The sequence below is a fragment of the Drosophila santomea genome, chromosome 2R (genome assembly GCF_016746245.2).
Source record: "Drosophila santomea strain STO CAGO 1482 chromosome 2R, Prin_Dsan_1.1, whole genome shotgun sequence".
NCBI lineage: Eukaryota > Metazoa > Arthropoda > Insecta > Diptera > Drosophilidae > Drosophila > Drosophila santomea.
Genome location: NC_053017.2, coordinates 15,446,599 through 15,472,491, shown reverse-complemented (window position 1 = coordinate 15,472,491; position 25,893 = coordinate 15,446,599). Strand labels below are relative to the sequence as shown.

Sequence of the window (25,893 nt, the reverse complement as noted above, 5' to 3'; positions counted from 1 at the left end):
TCGGGATCATCAGGATAACTGGGATGTACCCTGTTATTAGCTTTTTTTATTCATCATAGTATAGCCCCCTTAAAACTATGATTTATTTAAGTATATCGAAAGCTAGCAGTTGCATGACAACCATCACGTAAGCCACTATAAACAGTGTTTATTAAACACGCAACGATCTCCATGTGACCTCCATGGGGGTCAATCGATCTAGCCTCACATAATAAACTCATCTAAGAAATAATGCCGCATTTTACTGGCTTATGCCAGCGAGGTTACTGCAGGATACACACATCCTTTGAATGCATTCACAAAACACAAAACAGCTGAGTTTGTCATTAAGCAGTAAGCCAGAATCAGAACCAGAAAAACAGCTGCATTGCACTGAAAAGGAAAGGGAAGAGAAAAGATAACTGCACATGCGCACATGCACAACGCGTTCGTTCAACCATTTACCTGCATTTCAGTTTCAATCTGAGAACAAAAGCCTCGTGGCTGAAAACAACAAGAACTGCAACAGCTGGAGCTGAATGAAACATACAGTAGCCTCTGGCTACAACTAACCCAGCCAATTGATCAGCGTTAACTACACATATTATATGAAAATAATATATTGTTAACCATTCATTATAATAGTTTATAATTAATATGTGTTTAACTAATTCCCAAGCAATGTTGTACACCTCAGACATTTATATTAATATATTTATGTCTCTTAGTCCAAACAAGTAAAACTCAAAAAGTAAATTGCAAAGAAAGCCTCTTAACGCCTAATCAAAGAGAGCAGAATTTGGTGCTCTTCGACTGGTCCGCAAGAGAAAGCTTAAGAGAGAGCGCGCAATTGTTGCTACTTAAGCAACACGCAGCGCTCACATTTGTTCATTCTATGTTTGGCAGCGCTGTGTTAAACACCGAAAAAACCTGATACAAAAACAACAAGGATATCCGTGAAATCGCCGGGAAAACTAGCACGAAGTAATATTTTTATTTTTGCACAAAAATTACAACGCGTTTTGCAACAAAAAAAAAGCAAATTAAAGAGACGCAACAACTGTAGCAACAATCAAACCAAAGTGTACATACGTGCAAATCCAGCGTGCGTTCGTTGCCGCTTTATAAATACGAGTATGTGTAGAAAATTCGAAAAGTGCAAATATATTTAAATCACTACGCCAGTGCTCAACGTTCACAGTTAACAAACAAAACAAGTCACATAATTGTAAATAGAATTAAAACAGTTACACAGACTGCAGCGATAAACGCGGTGCAACCTGTAGCGCTTCAATTGCGATTGTGATTTTGAATATACACACACACCCATACACACACACACACACACACACGGCTTTTGTGCAAACAAGCCGGAAGCAAATCCCAAATGCAATTGTTTTGAACCGCAGCTGAGCGGAGCTTTTTACCTGTTGGACAAGAAATCAAACGGCGGCAGCGGCATTAGTACAAAAAAGGCCAAAACATGTGGTGCATTGTCAACCTGCCCAACGGCACCCAGCAAGCCGTCAAGTGGGATCCCAAAGCCAATGGCCAGGAGTGTCTGGAGAAGGTGAGTACATCGGTTCTCTAACTACTATATGTCTATATGTGTATACATACGTTGGTAGAACACAGTGGCTGGTAGTTTTCCATAGAAGCCGCTTGGCAGTTGAGCGAAAATTGCAACATCATAGCCGCTCATCCCTCACAACTTCTTATAGAAGGCACTATATCTCATGATATCTCATGATATCCTTAGCTCATTTCTTATAAGTTCCGCCAGAAGAAAAGTGTTTTTTCCGTTCCAGTATGAAAGTTCACTTCTTAGTCATTAATTTTTGATACTTTGTAATGCAACTCAATAGCACCAGATAGGAAACAGTATTGTGGGCATTATTTACAGCAGGTAGTACATCTATCTTTATAAACTAAGTAGCAACCCCATATAAAACCAAGTCTTACCGCGCACTTGCACTTGACATTGATTTTGATGTTGATACCATCTTCATGATAGAAACCCATGATAGAAACGTTGTTATTCAACAATGTGCCCGAAAACAACAGGCTTCTCCTTACTTAACGCCAAGTGCATGCGGTTTGAGCCATTAAACCAGCCAGCCAGCCAGCCACATTTCTATTTCTACGCATTACACTCACCGAACTCAAGGGCATCAGCCTCGGGCTTCTGGAACTCAAGAGAAAGTCAGCAGCAGCAGCTCCACTTCACCCGGAGGTTACAAAATTATCCAGGCGCACTCCTTGCCTTGTGGGGCATTACTTCATAGCTTATCGATCCTCAAACGAGGTTTACGCAATTTCGACACACGTGTGTTGTGCGATGTGTGATGTACATAACCACTGAATTACGTATCCTCTATAAGAGGATATTACGGTGTGACAATAAAGGGGCCTTCGAATCACTTGAGGTTATAGAGATTGGTTGCTTGCTGGCTGGTTTTATCTTTGGAAATAAATAACTAAAAAATGATTACTTTTTTATGACCAACGTGCACAGCGAACAAATGTGTTCTCATTTCATTTTAATGACGCCCTTTTTTTTCATGGCGAATTTCGTTACGGCTAATACCAGAGCGGCTTACTACACGTATAAAAAAAAAAGGCGATAAAAGAATCTTCATTTGGGGGGGCACTCGACTTTCAATTAACATTTTTGGGAGCTCGTGGGAGCTCTGGACCTGATTGTACTATACTATACTTACTATATGATACAACGCCTATCATCAGTGGCAAAAGTGAGTGAGTGTGTGTGTGTTTTCCATTTCCATTACCATTTCGATTCGCATTTCGTTATCAGCTCGGGGGGGCCATGTCCAATTTCAGTGTCTTGTTGTTTACCAGTTTTGCACTAATTCATTTTAAATGCCAAATACCCTTGACTCGAGCTCTGCCCCCCCCGATAGTTTTTCACACAGCCGCAAGGTGTTTTCGAAGAGTAAAAAACAGAATGTAAGGGTATCAATGTTTCGCTGGCTAAGTTGACTTGCTTATGCTGTACATATGCACAAATCCCTTCCTGTAATTACGAATGCATCCATTATAATATTACCTTTTTTGGAGTTTAGTCTTCCGCGCACTTAACATTTCGCCCGCGAGTTCAATGTCCAAGTGGCCGCCACTTGAGGCGATTAGTGCAAACACTTGACCATTCCGCTTCTGTGCGCTGTTACTACGAGCGCCATACATGCGGCTTTGCTCCATTAAAGCCCCACCTCCCACATTGTACCCCAAAGAATAAAGCCAATTCGGCAATTCGCCCTGTTTGTCAGGCTAATTAGTTCTCTGGCCCATTTGCGAACCTACCTACGTACATTGGTGTGTGTGCAATCTAATCGCGCCAACTTATCAAATGGATCGAGAGCCATCCACACACACAGATACATTAATATGCACATACATATGTCTTGGGCCCGATTCGTTGCCAACTTTATTATCTGCTGTGGAAAACAAGAGCAGAACAAGAAAATATGCTTCTTCAACTGGTGTTTATCTTATCGCACGGCTATCCGTATCGGAGTAACTCATTTGCTATCAATGTTTACGGCTGCGAACTAAAGTTAAGATCGTCGAATTGGGGCAGAACGCAAATGGTTTTTATATAGGGGTCTTAGCACTAATCGTTGCAAAGGTTACAATGCCTGTGATTCCACCGATTACTAATTGAATTCTATTCTTGGAAGCGCACTTTACAAGTGCTTTTGAGGGCATGTAGCGCAGTTCTATAAATCAAACGAACTTTCTTGCGGAAAATGCACTTTGTAATGAAGTTGCAGTTGTGGGAACTGCACAATCTCCGCTGTTATATGGGCAATACGAGCTCATCGTGATAACCAGTTTATTGATCAGCTTTTAATGGCACTCTTTGCATATATAGAGAACAACGAGCCTTTGTTTCCATTCCCAAGTGATGATAATCGCTTCTTTCTACCCCACAATGCAACAGTTGCATTAACCCCCCCAGTGACATTGAATCCCAATCCCAATCTGAATCTGAATCCGAATCGGGGCCTTATCAATACCACATGTTTCCACTCACGTATGCTCCATGTGTGTGGATGTACATATGTAGGGATTTATGTACTATGTATGCTGCACAGTTCAATGTTCAATTGCGCGCTGTATCAGCCGCGTTGATCTGGGAAAACATCTGGCAAAGTGTTTAAAAAGCATTATACTCGTACATATAAAACTCATATATATGTGGGCATAATCTGTGACACGCTGTGGATTAATCGTATTAATATTTCTGCCTCTGTGATTTAACTTTGAGCCGTGCGTCAGGCTAATCTATGAATACTAATAAACCAATGCCAATGATTAATTCCGGAGCAGCTTATCATTTCACAAAGAATGACGCGCCGTTTGTAACCATCGATAAGGTGTGTTACAAATTCGTCATCGCCGTTTTTTTTGGTCGGCGTGACAGTGAGAAATCCTTGACTATTAATAAAGTATGATGGGAAATTAATTAGTTATCTGCGCAGGAATGACTCAAAAGAGAAGCCTCTCCAATGAATGTCACCTGCCTGGGTGGCCGTACCTTGAGTGATAGTGGCAGTCACTTCGAGGGCCATGGCAATAACAAGGTCCGAACTTTCAGCGGTTCTTAATCGCGGCTTAGTGATAAGCCTGCTGGGGTTGTAAACGAGGCACTTGGGCTGATAAGAGTGGCGGCTTTACATAACTGCCAGCACTGGCTAATGAACTCTGGGGGGCTGGTACATCTATGTATGGATGGGGATGTGGACAGAGGCTCGGCACAGTTGCACATATTAATTACGGGCTGCCAGGCGGACTCGTGACTCGGAACATGGAACTTGGAACTTGGAACTCGAATCCCGGGATGGGGAGCAACAAAGTTTTGTGCTGTGCAAAAAAGTTTACGCCTGACGTCAGTGGGAGGACGTTTTCGACGAGTTTGCATGTCAAAGGAGAATTACATTTTTGTTACCTCGATTTAACAATCATACACACATGCATGCAAATATACGCTTTTGGGCGTGTCTGCCCAGCGATTCGGAGTCAGTCAGGCAATTTCCCCATATCCCATTTACCATTTCCCATTTGCCATTTTCCATCTGCCGAAATGCCTTTTCGCCCCCATCGCCAACGCCCAAGGACTCCGCTTTTGAGGACTGTGGGCCATGTGCAACAGTTTTATGCTCGATAATAGTTACTTGCAATTACCAGCTACTTGTAATTGTAATTGCATTTCAAATTGCCATTTTCGTGGCTCGTTTGTCGTCAGAGCCGAGCCGAGTTTTGAGTGGCCATTTGAGTTGTTTTTGATTGCCTGCTTGCGTTCTTCACATGGATCGAGTGCTGGTGCTCCACTGGGTTCGGCATTTCGAGCATTTCGCAAAGGGCCCTGCTATTACATGACAAAGTCCACAGAACCGGGAAAAGGAAAACAACTCACGAGTTTGTCGACTCACGGCAGTGGAAAACTTTCCAATCATGGGCTCAGTTCCATGCTGAGGAAACGTGATCGCAGTACTGACCTAGGCAGTTAAAGCTCTTCAGTATGTTATTGCAGTTCTACTTGTTTTCTTTCGATATTTAATCTTTACTTCAATCTTTATAAGCAATATACTTATATGCATTATTACTGTGCACTTTAATGCACATTTCGCCCACTGTGCCTTAGAGTCCCTCCATTGATTGAGACTCCTTATCGGATTGCCTGTCAACAGGCTGCGTTAATCAGATCCCTATGCTCCGCCAAAATGACATCCATTTTCTAGGTGTAATTATATTTGCGAACACTGCTGTTGCCTTCTATTCCCTTCGTTAAGGCTTTCTCGGGATGGGCGGCCAATGGGATAGGGACAGGGAGGATTAGTAGGCAGCTGGATGATGAGTTCTTTCAACACCCTTGAAGTGTGGGATTACGAGCTGGGTGTGGCAATAGTGGGCGTTTGGATGGTGGGCGGTGGGCGAATGCTCGAGTGTGCGACTTGCAACAATTGAAAGATGTGCAACGAGGCAAGTTTCCAGGCAAGATTTGATGAGGCAGCTCAAGTGGCAGAGGGGCGCCAGAGAGGCGCTGAAGTGGAATGCTGTGGGGATGGGGTAGGGTAAGGGGTAGGCGGGGAGACGGGTCAAGTGCAGCAGCCGCTGGCCAATTTGCGTGTCTCTCGTGTCACGACAAAAGGCCAATTCAAGCAGTGGAATTTGAATAAAAACCAGACATGTATACGGTAGTCAAGGGACTTGCAAGGATATGCCAGAAATCCCATTCACAGCGGATCGTCCTTGTCAATATCATTAGTGTACCAAATCAACAAAGACTTGTTCCACATGTGTGCCCATAGGTGAACAGATAAAAGCTACGAAATGAAATCAGGTCCCAAAATCACATTTTGTTGCGCCATAAGTAAACAAGCGATCTGTCCAGATGTTTGCATATACTATATATATAATTTATACATTTAGCAGCATTAAGCAAAGACAAATGTCAGAAAGCACAGAAAATATATACTTATCGTGTTTGGGTCGCTGTCTCTCTTTTTATCAGCTTCTTCTGATAAGCTTGAGAATTTCGTATATTAATACCCGATGTCAACAACGCAGAACAGACTGATAAAAAAGGGGAGCCATGGGGAAAATGAAACAGACAGAGATACAGATACAGAAACAGAAAGAGATACAGATACAGAAACAGAAACTAAAGACAGTAACAGAAACAGAAACTGAAGACAGGTGGAGCAAGCCAAGTCAGATATGGGAGCAATCAAGGCGTAAATGATAAATAAGCATTAATAATTTCGTTCTCGATTATTTTTGTCCGTAAAACGCAATTTCCGAGCTTTTTGCGCTTTTCATTTTTTTGTTTGTTTGCCATTTGTTTCCATTGGGCGTTCAACAGATGTTTAATTAAAATTGAAATTTCCCCACAACACCTTGTGCTTTGTTTGCCCATTTGCTTGAACTCCAAGTTTAGTGATTAATATTAAGCATACGCCATGTACGCCATGGCCTTAAATCCTTGGGCCAAATGCGGTTTTTGGCCCGAACAGCAGGAAATTCTTACTGGGCAGAAGAACACACAACACACACACGTGCTGCTACAGAAAGAATAACTTACGGCTATAAGCAAAAGTATCTGTATCCAAGTATCTGAGTATCGGAGTATCTGGTGCTTGCGCTTGTGCTCGCTTCGTATTTGTGTTTCCCTCCGTTTTAGGTTGTCTTGCTGTTTATATGTTTTTATTTTGTTGTTGCTGTTGTTGTTGCTGCGGAGCCAAGCCCATGCGAAAAATAAAAAATAAATGTAAAGCGCAAAAGGCACAAAACGAGATTTACCTATTTTTCGTATTTTTGTCAAGTTTCATTTTTCGCCATACGTACACATATAAATAAATACATATGTATACGATATAGGTATATGTAAGAATGTAGATTTGTATGTAAATTTGTTATTTTATTTCGACGCTCTGCTTTCTGCTCCGCTTCGCGCTGCTTTTATTTGTTGCAGTCGACAGTTATTAACAATTTAAGCAAACAAGCGAAGATAAATACAAATATATTTAAGGCGGGTCCCCCGAGTTTTCAGTTCCATTTGGCACCTCGGAGAGCGAATGTGCCAGTTTGCCTCATTGTTTGGCCCCCCTCGCACATAAAAAAGATACAACGCAATAGAGTTCATTTAAATTGGGCGACCAAGATGATTATAATTAAATGTCTTTATTTAAACGGCAAACCAATGTATTTTCGCACTCGATGAGCCTGTATTACGTGTTTTTTTTTCTCAGCGCATTACGCGGTTAAATCGAAACCTGTTCACTTTATTGTTTCGATTAGTTTCGTACAGCCATATTGTGTTCTATAAATACTTGCCAATGTAATTTATGGTTTCAATTTAGTTATAGAATCTTTTGATGTTTCGTCCCGTGTGAGTGTGTATATCGAATAGCATTCTTGACCGCCACAAATATGCCATAAATTTTTAAAGTTCGCACAAGCCAACTAAAAACAAGCGAGTTGGCCTTTTGTGCACAGCCGTACAATACAATGTGAATACTGTATGGTGGTCGTATATCATTTATTTTTCACCACTATTCGAATTTACACACAGCAGTTGCAAAGTTCTGACAAAAAAAATTAAGAGTGCCAAAAGGCCGGCAAAAGTTATTTAAATCGCAGGCATACATATTCAGTGGCCGTTGATATTGTTTAATTGTTGTTTACCGCTTAATTGCCGAGGCCCTGCAACCAGAAGTCAACTGAAATTTTACTCATCGCTGGTAAAAAAATCTCTGGCTAGTACGTTACAAACAAATGCCATGTTTGCATTCGTTTTTGCATTTGCATTTGCATTTGCATTGATTGCCTGCACATAAAGTATACGCATGCACACATGTTTATTATGCACTAGTATCAATAAATATCGCCGTTGCAACGAAATAATCTGGCCGGAATTTATTTATTTATGCAGCCTCTATGCAAATGATTTTTTGGGTCCCCCAGAAGTGCCAGTGCTAAATCTGGAAAATTGGTCAAAGCAAGAATTAATTTTCCAAACAATTAAATCTGAATGGAGCTGCCCACTACCCACACACTCACTCACCTTCCGCCTGTCCAACGTTGTTGGCCAATTTGGGAATTAATTGCCAGCCGATGCCGAAACCCAAGCCCAAGCCCAAGCCCAAACCCAAAACATAAAACCCACACCCAGAAGCAATGCATTTTCCCCCGCATTTTCCACCGCATTTTCCGGCAGCCCAAACGCCATCACTTTCATGTCGCTTTGGCTGCAGCAGGACGTTTGTCATGTTCGCTGGACATTTGCGTTTGTGTCCCAAAATGCAAAATGCACCGCAGCCTGGGGCAACCCACACGTCCAGGGTTGCCAGCGGCACTATGCATTTTAGAACATATTTAATACGCATTTTATAAACTTATTAATTAAGTGTGTGAGTTTGTTCAACTTAAGCGCAGTAAAAGTTGAAAAAAGTCTTGCGAGTTGCGGACTTTGAAAACTTTTTTAATAATCCAGTTGCGGAGCTGCGGCTAATGCTTTTCACTTTGGCAGGGAAAATATAGTTACTCAAAATTATTAAGCAAATTAAGAAGTCTCAATATTGCAACCCAAAAAGGTTCCGCTTATAAACGGGATTGATTTAGAGTTCTGGGAACAGCCACTTGGCAATTGTAAAGTTTGCTATTCGTGTGCAAAGAAAGTTTCGCAGGTGAAAGAGCTACAAGTAATTTGCAGAAACAAGTTCAGAGTTCACATGCCTACACACACACACTCACTACCGGAAGTGCTGACTTCGGGCGAGGCGACAACCCTGGCGAGCATACATCATGTGCCCAGTGCTGAAGTTTGGAGCTGCGAGGGTCACACCACGAAGGCTTCGTGGTGCGTGCGCCATCCTGTCTGCGTCCTTGCCACTCCCCACTTCCTACTCCCTCCCCCTTTTTCCAGCTTTTCCTCTGCCTGTGCCTGTGTGTGTGCCTGTGTATGTGCCTGTGTGTGCTTGTGTTTGTGCGCGTCCTTGGCAGCGCGATTTATGTTTACACCGTGCGCTGGCAGTGCGCCCGCAAATCTATCTGGAGAATGGAGAATCGCTCCCAGCTAGGCGCCCAATCAAAAGGAAATTATACTCGCGTGCCGAAGCACACCATACCATATATGTACATACAAGGCATAAACTACAGCAGAGACTCGGCAGCTGCAACTTTCGCAATTGGAACTTATTGTTACTTGAATAGAACGAGTAAATCAGCGCGTTTATAAGAAAAGTTTGCCACTTGATAAAAGAAGCACGTGACATTTAGCCAATGTCCTTTTAGGCAGAACTAAAACATTAATCCGGAACTAATTCCATTTAGCACTGATCCATTTACAACGACCCCTTCAAATGTGGGTACGTGTGTGGTGCTACAGCTGAACTAGAGTTATATATAGGTCAGATAGTATACAGATTCTATAAATGGAAACCGAAATGTACGGCGAAATTGAGTGGGTGCACTCACTCCATGGGCAGGAAGGAGTTGGAATCGAATGAAGTCAGCGGCCGTCACGTGCAATGCGACTTGATTCGCCACTCTCGATGCGAAAACTCCTCGCACATATCGATTAAATGGCTTAAGTCGAGCGTGGTGCTGTTGGGGCTCTTGGGGCTTGTAGTTCGCGGAGCTCATGCCATTCCCCGGCTAATTGGAAGCCGTTTTGTGGGGGGAAACAAGTGGGTGTGGGTGTGAATGTGGGTGGCTCAGTCATCTAGTGGTTGTAGTGTGTAGTTTTGGGGAGGTCTGTCTAACACTAATCCAACGACAATGACAGGGCTGCCAGCGAACGCGAAGTGAGGGGGAAGTGTCGTCTGCTTTTAAGCCCCCATTTAATGCAATTACCGCTGGCAGAGTCAGGGGCATTCTGTCTTTTAGCACCGAGCACTGAAAATACTACTAAAATGTGATGCGCCCTATTCACTCGGAAGTATTTCTAGAAAACAGTATAGACATTTTTAGTGTAACAACTTCTATTTAGAGAGGAACAATGTTTATAGCTCAAACTAGAGTGGCCAAATTTATATATAAAGCATTTACTCGCATAGCACAGAACTTGGTCACTCTGCAGCTTCATTATTAAGACATGTATTTTCAAGGTTAGAGCAACTTGCTCCCTGTTTCTTTCAGTGTACGCTGAGCACTTTGACGATGATGCAGAAATCGTGCCTGCACATGACAATGACGAAATTTGAGCAAAATCAATGTTGCCGGCAAATGATAATGTCATTTGCTAAGCAGGCGCCTCCACGAGTTTGCAGCAAATCCTCTTGAGGTCTAGTGCTATCTATTGTTTCCATGGTTTTTGCATATTATCCTTGAACTGCTTTCTACCCATTTCGCCAAAGGTTGGACGGGGAAATGGCGAAGAGCCGAGGGCGGGAGAAACCATAGAAACCCGAATGCACAACAACCAAGCGGAAATATGGCCAAGTAAACCACCGCCCAACCCCAACCACCAACGCCCACTTTTCCAACGCCACCTGCAAATAAAGCTTACTCTTACGCCCAAGCCAGCACATACAACATATAGCTTAGAACAATATTAAACAATAAAAAAAAATGGGGAATTTCTACAGGAAACAGGAGAAAGCGAGTAAAAGCTGAGGAGAAGAGGCGGTGAAGGGGAGGAGAACAATAAATTGCGTGAAAATGCAACCGAAAAAAAATGCAAGCCGCAAAACAAACTGCAGAAACATGGGAATGCATTCAATGCTTTTCCCATTGTATTCGAATATAGTTTTGTGAAAAAGCCGACAAGCTAGCCCCTCTTTCCCTTCACACCTCCCCCGCGGGCAGCTTACCCCCCCCCTGAGCACCATGCTTAGTGCCATTTTGATGTGTCTCTAATGGCAAGGCTTTTGTTTCGTCCTCTCTGCACTTTCCTTGCCTCACTTTTATTGCCTCTAGCCGAAGCAAACCGAAGCGAGTCCTGTGTGGCTTTCACTATTATTTTCTTTGGCCTTTCTTTCCTTTCTTTTCTTTGCTCCTTGCGCGATTTTCCCACCTACTGGAAGGGGGAAGGGGGGAGCACAACAGAGGACCTTGCGAAACAAAGGGTGCCAATAAAAGCTTATAAAATTGTGATGGGAAATGAACTCGCGCGCCAAATCCGATCAGCAATCGGATCAAGGTATGAATCACACAGCACAGCACAGCACGAAATGCGGAAGGATTTCTAGAGAATCCTAATTCATGAAGCTAAAATATGCGTCTAAGTATGCAACTATAAAATTAAAGTACAAAAAGCAAACTATTTCATATTGGCATGTGGTTAAATCGTTTTTTGCGTTGACAAATCATATTAAATACGGTTTCACCTTGCATGCCATTTGGCAGCCTTTCCGCCCAATTTCAATTTTTAATTCGAAATCAAATTGAATTGCAATTCGTTTGCACAAGGCGACGGGCTTTTCATTCGCGATTTTACCCGTTTCAATTAGCGCACGAATAATTCGTCCTTCGGCGGTCTTAATTAAATGCTTTTACTTCAATTTTACTGCCCAAAGATGTACAGTGTCCTGCGGCAGTCATGTCCTGTTTGCATTGTTCGCAATCCTGCCCCCCAAACCGCCTTTGTTTTTCGCCAACTCTTCTCACCCCCCCGTAGAAAACCACAATCAGCAGCAGGATAATGCCGTTTTAATTGAGCCTCTTAAAGCGGCTTTTCATTGCCAGGACGAAAATTAATTAAGGCGCACTGCCTAAGAAAACACACTTTTCCTGCGCGGCGCGTTTTAATTGCGATTTAATGGAAAACTGGCACTGGACGGGCATGTGATTTATTTATTTTATTGTAATTGGATTTAGAAACCGGTCTCTGTGTGTGTGTGTGGGTAGAACTTTACATATAGTACTATTATATTCATATTGCTGTGGCAAATGGCCCGAGGTCACGAAATGATAATTGCGGGAATTACCGAGTGTATCAATGCATTTTTTATTTGCACGTTCTTCCCTTTTTGTAATGTGAGTAGAGTAAGAACACTGAGTTCAGGAGTAATCAAATCCGGACCCCCTAATCATTTCATTTCTAATCAGAGTGTGCTGCCTAGACCTGCAGTCTGCCAGGTGCCGAGTACCCACCAAGTCCCCATCTAATGCCCATTTTCCTATCCATTTTCCCAGCCTTCGTCATCCACTTAGCCTGTATCCGCTACCCGAGCTTTCCTTTCGCCGGCATCAAAAGCATTTTCCGCTAGTAAATTGCTTGAAAAGAAAATTCTACAATTTTAACGAAGTGAAAATTGCCATTTGGCATATGGTGGGTGTGGAGCTGGTCGTTCGCCATCAAATGTCCATCAAAGCTTCCGAGCTTGGCCAAGAAGTGGGTATTTGCGTAGTGACGGGGGAGCCTAAAGCCAGGCATCATTAACTGCAATGACTAAAGTCATTTGGCAGGAATACAGTGAGGAAAATTGCCATCCAAATTACTTTAATTCGATTAGGTGCCACAATGTCGTAAATATTTCCCCTCCCTCGCGATTTGGTCCTTCGAGCCGGAAGTTATAGCTTTTCTGATTTCAGAATGAGCATGATTTCTAAATTATTTCTTGCAGTGCATTTGAGGTCAGCGGTTGAGTGGGGGCCGAGCCATTGGACCATTGTAGTATTCGGTGAGGTTAAGCTTGTCACGCGCGATTTCCGATACCGTGGCGCAAATGTAAAAAGGGCCCAAGGACGAATGCAATTTACAATTAGAATAAATGAGCCTAGGCACGGCAGGCTCGGAAAACTCGAGGAAACTGAGGAAACTCAGGAAACGGTGACCGGCGGACACAAGTTTTAAGTGAGCGAACAACTTTAAATGATATATTATTATGTGCTTTGGCAGCGAGAGTACCCCAGAACCCAAGAACCCATTTGCATGGCAAATTCCCGTCCGCCCCACCAGAATTATCAAGTGCAAACGTGGAATTGCTTTCGGGGGGATGAGGGGTGATGAGGAGGAGCAGACTTTTGGCCAAAAGGAAAATCAATACGAGGCAGACAAGAGCGAAGTTGGCACCTGGCAACAGGCATCGGCATATACATACATACACCTACCTCTACCTATATACGAGTATAAAACAAAATATACATTTTTTTTTGGTAACTGACAGATACAAACCGGCTAGCTGGATAGCTGGCTAGCTGGGTATGTAGGTATTTGATAACTTAATTGAAATACATTGGAGAGCGGCCAGCAGCGAGAGCGAGTAAGGTATACTTGTAAGCCTGCCTGCTGGATTTATGGGTAAACAAGTTCATAGCCGGGGTTATAAAAGTGGGCGGTGGTGGGCAGTGGGTGTGTAGCTATGTGGGCGGAGCAGCGGATAAATCATCAAAGCAGCTGCAACACGAGGTCCTTAAAAGGACGAAGGACGAGGGACGAGGGACGTTGGCAAGCCAACTCATTGCTTTGTGTGTAAACTTTCGCAGGCCCCAAAGTGCCGAGTAGCGAAAACCGAAAACCGATTTGCTGATATCTCTGTTATTATATTTTGGAACTGTGCCATCCATGTGCCCTGCCCCACTATACTTTATGCCGCATAATGTTGGCCCCATTATGCAGCCTTTTCCCGCGCGGACACAAAGTCCGCCATCCGGCAGAAATTTCTTTTTATTATTATGTCCTATTTTTTCGTTTTTGGCCCGGCTCGGCATCTTAAACATTCGACAATTGTCCTGTGCAAGTCCTGTGGTCGACCCTGACCTTTGGGCCATATAGCCACGCCCCTTTTTGCCATGGAATGCATCGCCGGCAAACATTTCGTCATCTCAGGATTCCTCAGCATTTCCATTTCGGGGCTCTCGCATGTGCACTTGACATTCTTTTGGCCAAGTTTGCGCCTCCTTTGTTGGCCAGCAAAGTTTAGCCCCTTCCATCCAGCATCGCATTTCATTTGGGCGCAATGCAATTTATCAAGTTGCAAATGTGATTCTCGCAAGTCTGGGCAAATGGTATGGAAATCAAATGAATGTTTTTGTGCAAACAGTATTTCTTTCAGCCAAATGAGCTAAGTGATCACTGCCAGAGCTCTGGTTTCTGAGCCAACTTTTTGCGAGGAGAAAAACTTTCCGTTGTTGGCGCTTCAAGTTTGCCAACTTGCTGGCGGCGATAAGGTAGTGGAATTGTAATTAAAATGAGTGACTTAATACCATTATCAGCTGGTTAAAAAAAAAACAACTCAAACCATCTATCTTCTAGCAAAGCTGAAACTTAAAAGGCATATACTCCTCCTTAGTACCAATTAGTTGGGATATCTCCTTGAATTTGAGGGCGTTTAAGCTCATTATTTGGTGCTCGAGCACTGGCAGCTCTTAAAAGCTGGCCACAAAGTTAAGCCAGCTGCGAGTATAATCTGGCAGCACGTCGCGCCAATTGGGAATGCAGTGCCATGCTAATTAGGGCCAGCACTGAACTGGCGAACTGGAGAACTGGCGAACTGCAACTGGAAAGCAGCCCCTTCGTTTTTCCCGCTCGCATAATTTCTGGAGCTGCTGCCCCTACAATGTAATGCATTTGCATGCTTATTTGGTGCGGGGCGTGTTTGCACTGCATCGCCAACTCCCAAGGGGGGCGGAGGGTATGGGGAAAACAAAACGAGGAAGTAAAAGGGTAGAGTACATAGTAGTGGCTGTGGCAGTGCTAGTTGTACCATGGGACCCTGCGGCTTTTCCGCATTTTCGCGCAACGCACGCAAAAAGTGGCAGCCACTGAAAATGACGCATACTTAACGAAACCAAAACAACAGAGGCGGATGAAATAAAAAAGAACGGAAAAACACTACACAAAAAAAAGTCAACTGAAAGGAAGAGCAGAGAGCGGGGAGCAGGGAGCCGGGGGGTGGGAAAAAATTATGGCAACAGCTAGGACACACATTCCTGCATAAATATGCACAGGACACATATATTTTCATTTGGGTGCCCTGATTTTCCCGTACACAACACACAAACACATCCGCATGATTTTTGTTCAAGACTGCAGCCGCAGCCTCAGTCGTTTGCAATTGACGTTGGCTTTTAGCTTTTAGCCGTTGACGCAACCGTTTTTGGCCCACTGCGAGTGCGAAGGCGAGTGCCAAGAGTCACGTACCACCGACTGAGCTGGCCAAAACAGCTAAATACGGTCGAGAAACCGGCATCCCTCGCTCGCCGACAACAGCATTTTCATTAATAATGCAGCAGGACAGCCCCGCTGGATCACTCAGCGAATTGGGGCCAGTCGTATCATTGCCAAAAAAACAAGAAACCCAAAAAAAGGAGCACGAGCCACAAGAAGAAGAATGGGGATGGGAATGAGGATGAGGATGAGAGTTTTATGGCCCTGGCTCCATAAACTTGGCTCTGGCCCGACTCCGAAAGATGTGTCAACAGCCAAGCAAGCGGCTTTCACTTAGGAAGTGCGCCAAATGCGAGATCGCTGCAAGGACAAGCGATGCACTGGAAATAATTGGGGGGAAATAATAAAGGATTCTACAAGACAGTTTCTGCCTTAAAAAGTTCTTCCTCTGATGACAGTTGAAGATACTTACAGCAAACCATAATTATTATTGAAGATCTTTAATAGAAGATAGTCCACGTAGTGACGAAGTTGTGTTTTTTTTGGAGTGCTTCCAAAAGTTCTTCCACAATTGCTGAGTATATTTAATAGTTAATCTTTATAGCACTTTTTCAGAGACATTAAGCTCCGAGGACATGCTACTCCACCATTTCGATTGGCTTTTTAATTGCACTTATGAAATGGCATTAGACCATTCGTTACGCTGCAATTGTTCTTCCCATTCTTCAGCGCTGCCTTCTTGTGTTCCTATTGCATTTTTAGTGTGCACTTTGAATGCAGCACTTTTGTTGTTTCTTGTTTTTAGCTTTTAGTTTCTTCTAGCATTTGTTTCGTTTTTGCTATAAAATTTATGGCCAACGATCAAAGTCCAATGTTCAGTCGGTCGCTGCTGCTGCCGCTGCTTCTGCCACTGCCGACGTCAACGTCGACGTAACTGCCCACTGCACCGCTGCAGAAATGAAATGCATTCGCTCTCCATCTCTTTCACTTCGCTCGCGAGCAGAGAGCGCGAGCAAGAGAGATGGCACACACGTGCTTACATTCTAATAAGAACTAGTAAGTGGCGTTTTATTTTCATTCCAATCCGATTTCTATTGAACGGATAAGCAAAATGCCAGGGGGCCTGATTATATGATATGCATGCGTGAAATCAGCCCGATTAGTAACAAAAGTGGCGCTTCCCTATGCCATTTCGCTGACGCTGCCGCATTGAAAGGGAAATTCAATAATGGGGCGCAATCACAAAGTATCGCAGTGCCGAAGGTCGCTCCTGAAGGTTGAAGCTGACAACACTTGTTGATACTAGCTGATAGTTTGCATTACTAATTAGACATCGTGAGAGTGTCGCTATTACAGCATTTAGCACATCTTTTTCGCAAACGAAATTCGCTGAGTAATGTGTACTCGATTGTAAGTGCTGTTTTGATGATTAAGGAAAAGGTACTTGTAGGTCATATGCTGAACACAAAACTAGTTCATTGTAAGCTATGAGCTTAATAAAACCCCCTTAATATTATTATTCCCAGCTATAACTTCAAGCTAATATTGCCATTTTGCAAATATGTATTTAAGTGGCTTGATGACAAATCGATTGGAAATACCGAGCTTTAGATGCCTTGCCAGAGGCGCGATTCGTCACCTGAACAGAATTCAGCTCGAAATGAAACCAAGCAGGTTGCATCAGTGGCTCAAACACTTTGGCACCTTGACATTTCGATCTTTAGCCTGCGTTAATTGCTGCGCCCGGTGGTCCAGACTTTCCCTCAATTAATTTGCACTCGCCGCCGCTTTTCGCTTTCCCTATTTCCATATTTCATCTGCTCCGTTTACCGGGTGTATGTTTCCATTTTCGCCATTTGTCAGATGAACTCTGCCATTCGGCCGCTTCTCACGTCAGCAATTAAAAGAAGGCGGCGAGGGGAGTGGGGGAAGGGGGGGGGGCGGGTGGTGCATGTTGCTACAGACAGGTCCGACTTATAAGGTGGCGCACATGGCGGGCACGTGATTCGCATCCCCCTTCCCCCGCCACTCCCTACCCCTTTCCGCGGCGCATATGTAATTAAGTGCAATTTATGGCCAATTTCCATGCATCGAACCTGTTTCAGTGCACTTTAATTCCCATTAACAGGGAGAAAAGGGAGGATAAATTTATCATTTAAAATTTACATATCATTTTATAAATATTTTAAACTTTTTAGTATTGTCTTGATTGCACACCAATGATGATAAGCTCATTGAAATTTAAATTTGCCTATTCTATTGCCAACTTTTTTTCCAGTGCATCGTAAGGTGCAGCTGCTGCCGCCACTCTTTCCCTCTCTTATTCTTCTCATGGGACTCATCTGTCATCGGTTGATGGCGGTAGGTGAGGGGGCTGCGGGGCGGTGGGGGAGTGGGGTAGTGGCGATCACTCGATAAGCACATGACCTGCAAAATAGAGCGCAAAATGCGCTTATGCCGTTTATGGATTCGGATCTCCAACTGCCTTTGTTTATCTCGCTCAGGCGAAGAGGAAGAAAACAGCAGCACCAACAGCAGCAGCAGCCTTGATCACTCTCACTCTCTCCGCATCGCTCTCTCCCTTACGCCCCCGCTTTTTCTCTCATTTGCACGTGAGCTGCTCGAAATGCATATAATTATCAGCGGCACTCTTTTTCTCTCCACTTCTTGCATTTCGCTGCTCTCGCGCTCGCACAAGGAGGGTTCAAAGTACAAAAGTCGGTGCTCCACTGACGTCATGAGCTTCAGTCTCCATTACAGTTACAGTTTCGGTTTCGGCTGGCCATTAAACCAAGCAAATACAAAACACGAAATGAAAAAAAAAACACACGGCGATCGCGGATACATATAAGCAAGCACACAAGCACCAGCAAATTATAAACAACGGAGAGCACACAACAAAACACAGCACAGCCAGCACAGCAGCAATGCAAAAGCAACAAGGCAACAAAACAACACTCACTAGGCGAGTGCCAGTCCAAAGTCCAATTGGCATTTCGAAGACTCGGGTCCAAAGTCCAATTCGGTCGGGTTTTCTGCTCCCAGCCAGTCATAGTCTCCCCCCACGAAGAGACACCCCCCTCCCGCCCTTGTCACACTCCCCACTCCGCGCGCTTACAATTGTTGTCTGTACCGAAAAGAAGAGAGCGCCACGTACTCTTTGCACTCTCGCGCTCCCCATCTTCCACATGCACTTTTGGCTCCACATTGTTTACCTTTGCTAACTCTCCCTTAAGCGCGCTCTCTTGAGACTCTTAGGCGCAGGTAAAGTAGAGAACAGGTGTAGACTCACTTTACACGTGTTTATTAAGAGATGTTGTTTAGCTGCTAGAAAACACAAGCACAACTCATTTATTAACTCGCATTTGTTCTTAATCATTTGTTCTTAATCAAGACAGAAAGCTAAGAAACAGCCAACCAAATACAAGTAATAGTAATAAGCAAGTTCCTTGAAACGAAAGTTCCCTTTATTTAGTACAAATAACTATGAATAGCCATAAATAGGCTTAATGAAACGGCAGTTACCCCATTAAATCGCTTAATGCGAAAATGTAAACCTATCCCAAGACTCATCATAAAAAGCTGAAATAAAAGCACGTGCAAATATGGGCGTAATTTTGGTCAGTAATTTTACGAGGCATAGTAAAAAGCCCAATATGGTCAGCAAATAAGCAATAATGCATAATGCATACATACAAACATATACATACATATTACGAAATGCATTATGGCGTATAATCAAAATCAAGAAGGGTACTTTTGCGCAAATAAATAGTATATGGGAATTACGAATTACGGTTATGTCAGGTTTAGTGGAGCTTGAGATTGAGATTGAGCTTGAGCTTCAGTTGGAGCTCGGCTTCCCGGCTTATTTGCCATTTGGGGGGATGGGGGTTTGGGGGGCTGAAAGTAAGTTCACGTTTCGCATTTTACAGGCGGCGATTCGCTTTCGTGTTTCATTTAATTTTAGCGAAATCCACAAAAGTGGACTTTGCACTTGACAGCGGCGACGCCAGCGACGATTTTCTGTATTTCACTTGTATTTCAGCTGTATTTTCGTCCGATTTTCGTTATGTCTGATTTTTGTTATTTCTCTGCGCTGAATGAATGTTTGCGCTTCTGTTGAGTTCCGCCTGTTGCCACGTTTTGCTCTCCAACCCCAAAAATAAATCGAAATAAATCTACGGAATTATATCGCTGCGCACAACTTGTTGAATTCAAATGCTGCAAAATGCTTAAATCATTTGCGTTTATAGAAAACTGGTTAGAATTATATGTGTATTTTTCACTTGTGTATAATCACTTGAATTAAGTGGCAAAAGCCAACAGCTCACCTAATAACGAAAGTAACGTGCTTATTCTACATTAATTAGTTGCTTTGTGTTTATTGATTTTGCCAAAAAGGAACATGCGTTTAAAAATCCAATCAATTTCTTGCTCCATCAATATTTGTTTATTTATGGCGCCCAGTTGTTTGAAAACTTTTATGCGCACATTAACCCTCAAAATGTTGCAAGATTTCCAAAACGAAGACGAAGATTTTCTGCGTTCTGAAAATGCGCCATTTCGAAATTCAATTCGATGGTGGAAAAGGCATTTATGCGCCATCTGCCATTTAACTTGCCACTGCCATTCAAATTCAGCTGAAATTCTGTTAAATGCGTGGCACGAGATTTGAGCTATTAGGGCGGGAAAAGCTCTCGAGAGGCTTCATTAGATTCGCTCTCCGGCTGTCAATGGCAACCCACCCACACTTTCCATCCACTTTCAGTTCCATCCATACATCCATCCATCCAGCCATCAATTCATTTCCCATTTGAGCCCTGAATCCAAGGGCTTCGGCTTTGGCTTGCGTTTCCCGAGCATCTGAACATCGAATTCTCCGTCGGCTGTCTGGCAACCGTTGCTAAGCTGCCACGCCCATCGCTCCATGCCACCTCCAATCGAGTGGCATGTAAATTGATCTGCGCACTTGATTAATTAATTGCGTTCGACTTGAAGCTGCTGGAGCACTGCAAACAGCAAACTGCAAACCGCAACTGCCGCCATCTGCCGCAACTGTCGTCTTAATTAGTCCAACGTGTTCTTCGAGTGGCTTCGCTCAGCGAATCCAGTTTCATTCAATCCAGACGTCCTTTGTGTCCTTTGCTCAAGGCGAAACTTGCCGGCGTTTCCAGGACACTCACTGCATGGCCATCACAGCACTTTGAACACAGGAATGTGTGAGTTACTGGCACCGTTAACGAGCAAAGAAACAATAAAATATTAAAAAAACTCTGCTTAATAATAGTAAAGCATTATCTGAATAAGCAACAACTTATTCTGAAAGTGAACCTAATAACTGAAACTGAAACTAAACCTGAATTAGCAACCACTTATTCTGAAACCAAGCACCCACAAGCGCCTAGAAGTAGGCTATAAAAAAGTGCCAGCTAAATATAACTTAAACACCACAAACATCGCAATTTGCAATCCTTAATAGACACGAAGCTGACCAAACAGCAGCGGCAAACCGAACAAATTGACTCAAATTTCACTTTAATGGCTAATAATTCCAGTCATAAATTTAAACCAACCACCCGCTCTCCCCACTTTCCACCCATTTTCCATTTCCCAGGGGGATTTTCTGTTCGTTGCTGCGGCTTCGCCTAATTGGAAATGGGGGAAAAGCGTAAAAATGTGCGAAGGCGTTGATGCGTGAGCAACTTGTTGCCTTGGCTCACGCACACACTCGCAAAAGCGGAAGTGCGGAAGTACGTACACCTCATTATGCAAAGTGCTGCAGGAGCAAAGGATACACACACGCATATGTATATATGTATGTGTGTAGGAGCATTTAAAGCCTCGATTTTCCGCTTCTTTTGTTTGGCGGTTTTCGAAATTTGAAATTTCATTTCAGCGACAGCCAGTGCAACTTTCCTTTGGGGTTTTGGGATTGGGATTGCTATTGGAATTGGGATTGGCATTGGCTGGGAAAGTGTGGTGTTTTGGCTTGTTAAGGCCAACAAATAACCATCATCATCATCGGCATCCACATATTCATCGGCAGTGGCAGTGGCATTATGGAGCACATAAGGATGTTGTTTTGCCAAGAGATGCGCTGCCAGCATTTGAACTCGTTCCATTCGAAATGATGACACGCTCGTTGCATAAGCAAATATTTCTGAAAACCACGGCATCAGTAAGGCGAATGCCGCCCACTTTCCACCCACTTTACGCCCACTTTGCACCCACCCACATGCGCAGTCAACCTGCCACATTTCCCAATCCATCCACTTGCCACAGGCAGTTGTTGCTGCTCCTCCTGCTGCTGCTGCTGCGGATGTTGCTGCTGCGGATGTTGCCGCTGTCATGGCGAAATGTTGGTAGATAGTCATGCCACACAGGACATGCTTTTGGCGCAGGACCAGCAGCAGAGTCCTCGCCGCGTGTCGCTGACAGGCTCTGTCAAGCTGAATTGATAAGTCGCTGATCCAGAATAGATTGAAATACATTTAGATTAAGCTTTAATTTCCCACAATGGCTGCTAGCTCAAGAGAGATTAAGTGGAGCAGTGCCCAACTGACCCACATTACAGCCAAGTAACTAGAAGCAACTACTCCACACCATGCTCATAACCTATGTAGTATCTGCTAGAACGAACAACTAACCACTCGTATCCTTCGATTGCAGGTGTGTCGCGCCATGAACATCATCTGCGAGATGGAGTACTTCGGTTTGGAGCACTGGACGCCCAACCAGAAGGAGTCGCAAACGCGCCAGTGGATCAATCTGCGCAACCGACTCTCCGGCGACAGCGGCAGCAGTGGCAGTGGCATCCAGCTGATGCTGGCGCTGCGCGTCAAGTTCTGGGTGCCGGTGCACTTCATCCTCCAGGAGAGCGTGCGCAATCTGTTCTACATGCAGGCCAGGCGCGATCTCCTCGAGGGCCGACTCACTGCACCCGACTGGAGCGGAGCGGCCAAGTTGGCGGCGCTGCTCTGCCAGGCGGACGGGCTGCGCTTCAATGAGTCCTCGCTGCGGGCCGACTGCCCCATGCGGATGCGACGGGAGTTGGCGCAGCAGCAGCAGCAGCAACAGCAGCAGGCGCAGCAGCAGCGACTGGAGCAGCAGCGCAAGGAGAAGGAGCACGTGCTGAGCTTCAAGAAGCGGCGGCTGTCCAAGCAGAAGTCCATGGAGCACATCGAGATCTGCACGCTGCCGGTGGCCAGCACCACCAGCTGCAGTCTCCAGCCCTCGCCATCCGCCTCCGCCTCCGCCTCAGCATCTGCCTCAGCATCCGCATCAGCATCCGCCTCAGCATCCGCATCCGCCTCAGCATCAGCATCCGCCTCCACATCCGCCTGCTCGCAAACGCACTCGAACAGCAGCTCCAGCAGCCCCAGCAACAGCAGCAGCCAAACGGGTCTGGACGAGCGACTGGCCAGCAATCCACTCCGCGTCTACGAGGAGTACTTCATGCAGCCGAGCTGCGAGGCGGAGCCGCCGGCGGACTATCTGCGCCAAATAGCCGTGGAGCACGGCAAGCTGGCCAAGCTGCAGATGAGCCTCAAGACGGCCAAGTACTGGCTGCTCAAGTCCATCCAGGATCTCGAGGGCTACGGCGAGGAGCTCTTCAGTGGCGTCACCACCAACGAGAGTGCCACGCGCTGCGACATCGCGGTGGGCGCCCATGGCATCACCGTTTGCCGGGGGGGCGAGAAACAGAGGTGAGTGCCAGGACGATTCCAAGGATGCGATCCTTTACTTTTCCACAACTCACAAGTGAAGAACTCGCAGGGCACAAGCTTAACCAGAGTATCTTCTAAGGCAATTAGGGATATACAAATATAAATATAAATCTCTATGGAATCACAGAATAAATATAATTATAAATCCCATAGAGATTTATATCATAGAATCTTTCTAATAGAATCTTTCGCCTAGTGACTCGCCTAATTATATATATTTTCCAAAACCAAATTGAGTAATTGCGCATTCTTAACAGCAAAGTCAAGGTGAGACCTAAAAAAAAATGGCTCAAAACGAAAACAACATTCTTACAGGCAGATGGTGCATTAACCTGAATAATTAAACGGACTTTTTATAGTCGTTTCTTGACAATATCGTTCGCAATTAACTTAAATAATGTAGCGCAAAATTAGCGTCAAAGGTAACACGTTTAATAGAACTCACTTTCTGCGTTATAAACCTAGAAATACATACTTAACATTTGATTTTAAAGTGCCTTGTTAGTGTGTAGAGTTATCCAATTACTCCTATGAAGTTTTTCAAAAACTAATCACAACTTGTCTTTCCCATTGTTTAGCATCCCCTTTGGCGCCATCGCGGCGGCCAAGTCGCTGCGTCGCACCTTCAAGCTGGAGTACGTGGACGACCACAACGATCGCAAGGAGCTGGAGATCAAGCTGCCCAAGCAGCCGATAGCCGCCGGCCTCTATCGCTCCATCACGGAGCGCCACGCCTTCTACGTGTGCGACAAGGTGCGCGGCGTGGTGACCAATCAGTTCACCCGCGACCTCAAGGGCACCATCGCCTCCATGTTCATGGAGAACACGGAGCTGGGCAAGCGCTACGTCTTCGACATCCAGCACACGTGCCGCGAGGTCCACGACCAGGCCAGGCGGACGCTTCACGAGCGCGGCGGCGATCTGGTGGCGGAGGGCGCCGAGGGCTGTGCTGCTGCTGTCGCTGGAGGATTGGGCGTCTCTGCCGTCGGCGAGCCGGGCGTTAGTCCATGGGCGACGACTGGTGCCGGCGGCTCCATGGCCGGCAAGATAGATTTGGCCATACGCGAGAAGGAGGCGCGTGAGGCGGCGATTGAGCGTTGCGTGGACACGCGCATCTCGGAGGCCATGCAGTGCAAGATCTGCATGGACCGCGCCATCAACACAGTGTTCAATCCGTGCTGTCACGTCATCGCCTGCGCCCAGTGCGCTGCAAGGTGAGTTGTCTGCTTTGTCCTTTGGTCCTTTTGAATCTCTACTTACTTCTGGTTTGCCACCTTGCAGATGCAGCAACTGTCCCAACTGTCGGGTGAAGATAACCAGCGTGGTCAAAATCTATCTGCCGCCGGAGCTGCGCACCAGCCAAACCGGCAGCGGCGCCACAACCACCACCAGCAGCAGCAGCAGCAGCAACATGGCCAGCGATGGCCACGCGGAGGAGCAGCTGCTCCAGCATCAGCTGGACGAGATCTCGGCAGCACCCGCCTCCCTGGAGGCGGGAGTAGGAGTGGGTGGAGGAGCAACCGGACCTGGTGGACAGCCGAAGGTGACGACGGCCGCCTAGAATTGGTTGTGCTCGCTGCTGTTCCGGCTGATGGAATGGGTGTGCGTGCCGATTGTCTGAGAAGCAACATGATTCACCACTAGTACTCAATAGTACTTGTACTCTATGACCACAACCTACACAATGGGAACAAACCGACGAATGGCAAACAAGCCACATGCAACATGCAACATGCAACATGCCACGTGCCAGGTGCAACAGGCGAAATGGGTTTGAAACCGATTCGAAGCGGAGTAGTCAGTCAGTCAACAATCGTAGCTCTATCTTTACTCAAGTATTTTAGCGACATAAGCAACTGAAACTTTAACTCTAACTCTAACTCTAAATCTAAATCTAAATCTAACTCTAGCTGTAGCTGTAACTCTTATCTACAGAGTAGCCATATACACGATATATATATACAGATATATATATATATATATATTTACTATTTATAGATGTACGGACTTCGAGAAAGTGCTATTTAAACTCGTCTAAGACTTCACTGCATAGCCTATGCCTAGAATCTATAACTGCAGATTGTTTCATATTCATATACACACTGTATACTGTATACACATAGATATATATTTACGATCGTTATAGATCAGCGATACCTTATACCATATACCTTATACGATGTAGCCCTTGAATGTACAACATAGTTACTTACTAAAACGTTAGCAATTTTACCAACTAAACTCGAGATGTATTTATTAACGCCTAAACTCTTTAGTATTCCACCTCTCCCAAAGGATCCCCCCAAATCCTAAATCCCCCAATTCTCATATATATATATATATGGATACCTATTATAGCATAATAATATATGTACAATATTAGCGTGTGTATATAGGACAAGCGTACAATAATCGCAAACCCAAGGAGCAAAGTAGTACTAAGTACCTGCAAAACAAACAGAAAACAAATAAACCGAAATGAAACACGAAAAGTATCTCTGCAGCGGATATTACATAGTCAATAATAGATGTTAACAATATTATACTATATATACTATACATACATATATATATATGTATATACACATATATATATATACATATAAA

The 25,893-nt window shown here is 44.6% G+C and overlaps 1 protein-coding gene across 1 annotated transcript; it reads left to right on the top strand.

Annotated features, from left to right (window-relative positions):
- Window positions 1-886: 886 nt before the first annotated feature.
- On the top strand, window positions 887-25,876 carry LOC120444961 (E3 ubiquitin-protein ligase MYLIP-A). The gene is made up of 4 exons (XM_039624977.2): window positions 887-1,549; window positions 22,229-23,265; window positions 23,865-24,500; window positions 24,568-25,876. The coding sequence occupies exons 1-4, from the start codon at window positions 1,463-1,465 to the stop codon at window positions 24,845-24,847; spliced, it is 2,040 nt and encodes a 679-aa protein (XP_039480911.1). The 5' UTR covers window positions 887-1,462; the 3' UTR covers window positions 24,848-25,876.
- The last annotated feature ends 17 nt before the right edge of the window (window positions 25,877-25,893 follow it).

Coding starts and splice junctions, on each gene's coding strand:
- LOC120444961 (XM_039624977.2), top strand. CDS start 1,463: ATGTGGTGCATTGTCAACCTGCCCAACGGCACCCAGCAAGCCGTCAAG. Junction 1,550..22,228: donor GCCAGGAGTGTCTGGAGAAG/GTGAGTACATCG, acceptor CTTCGATTGCAG/GTGTGTCGCGCCATGAACAT. Junction 23,266..23,864: donor CGGGGGGGCGAGAAACAGAG/GTGAGTGCCAGG, acceptor CCCATTGTTTAG/CATCCCCTTTGGCGCCATCG.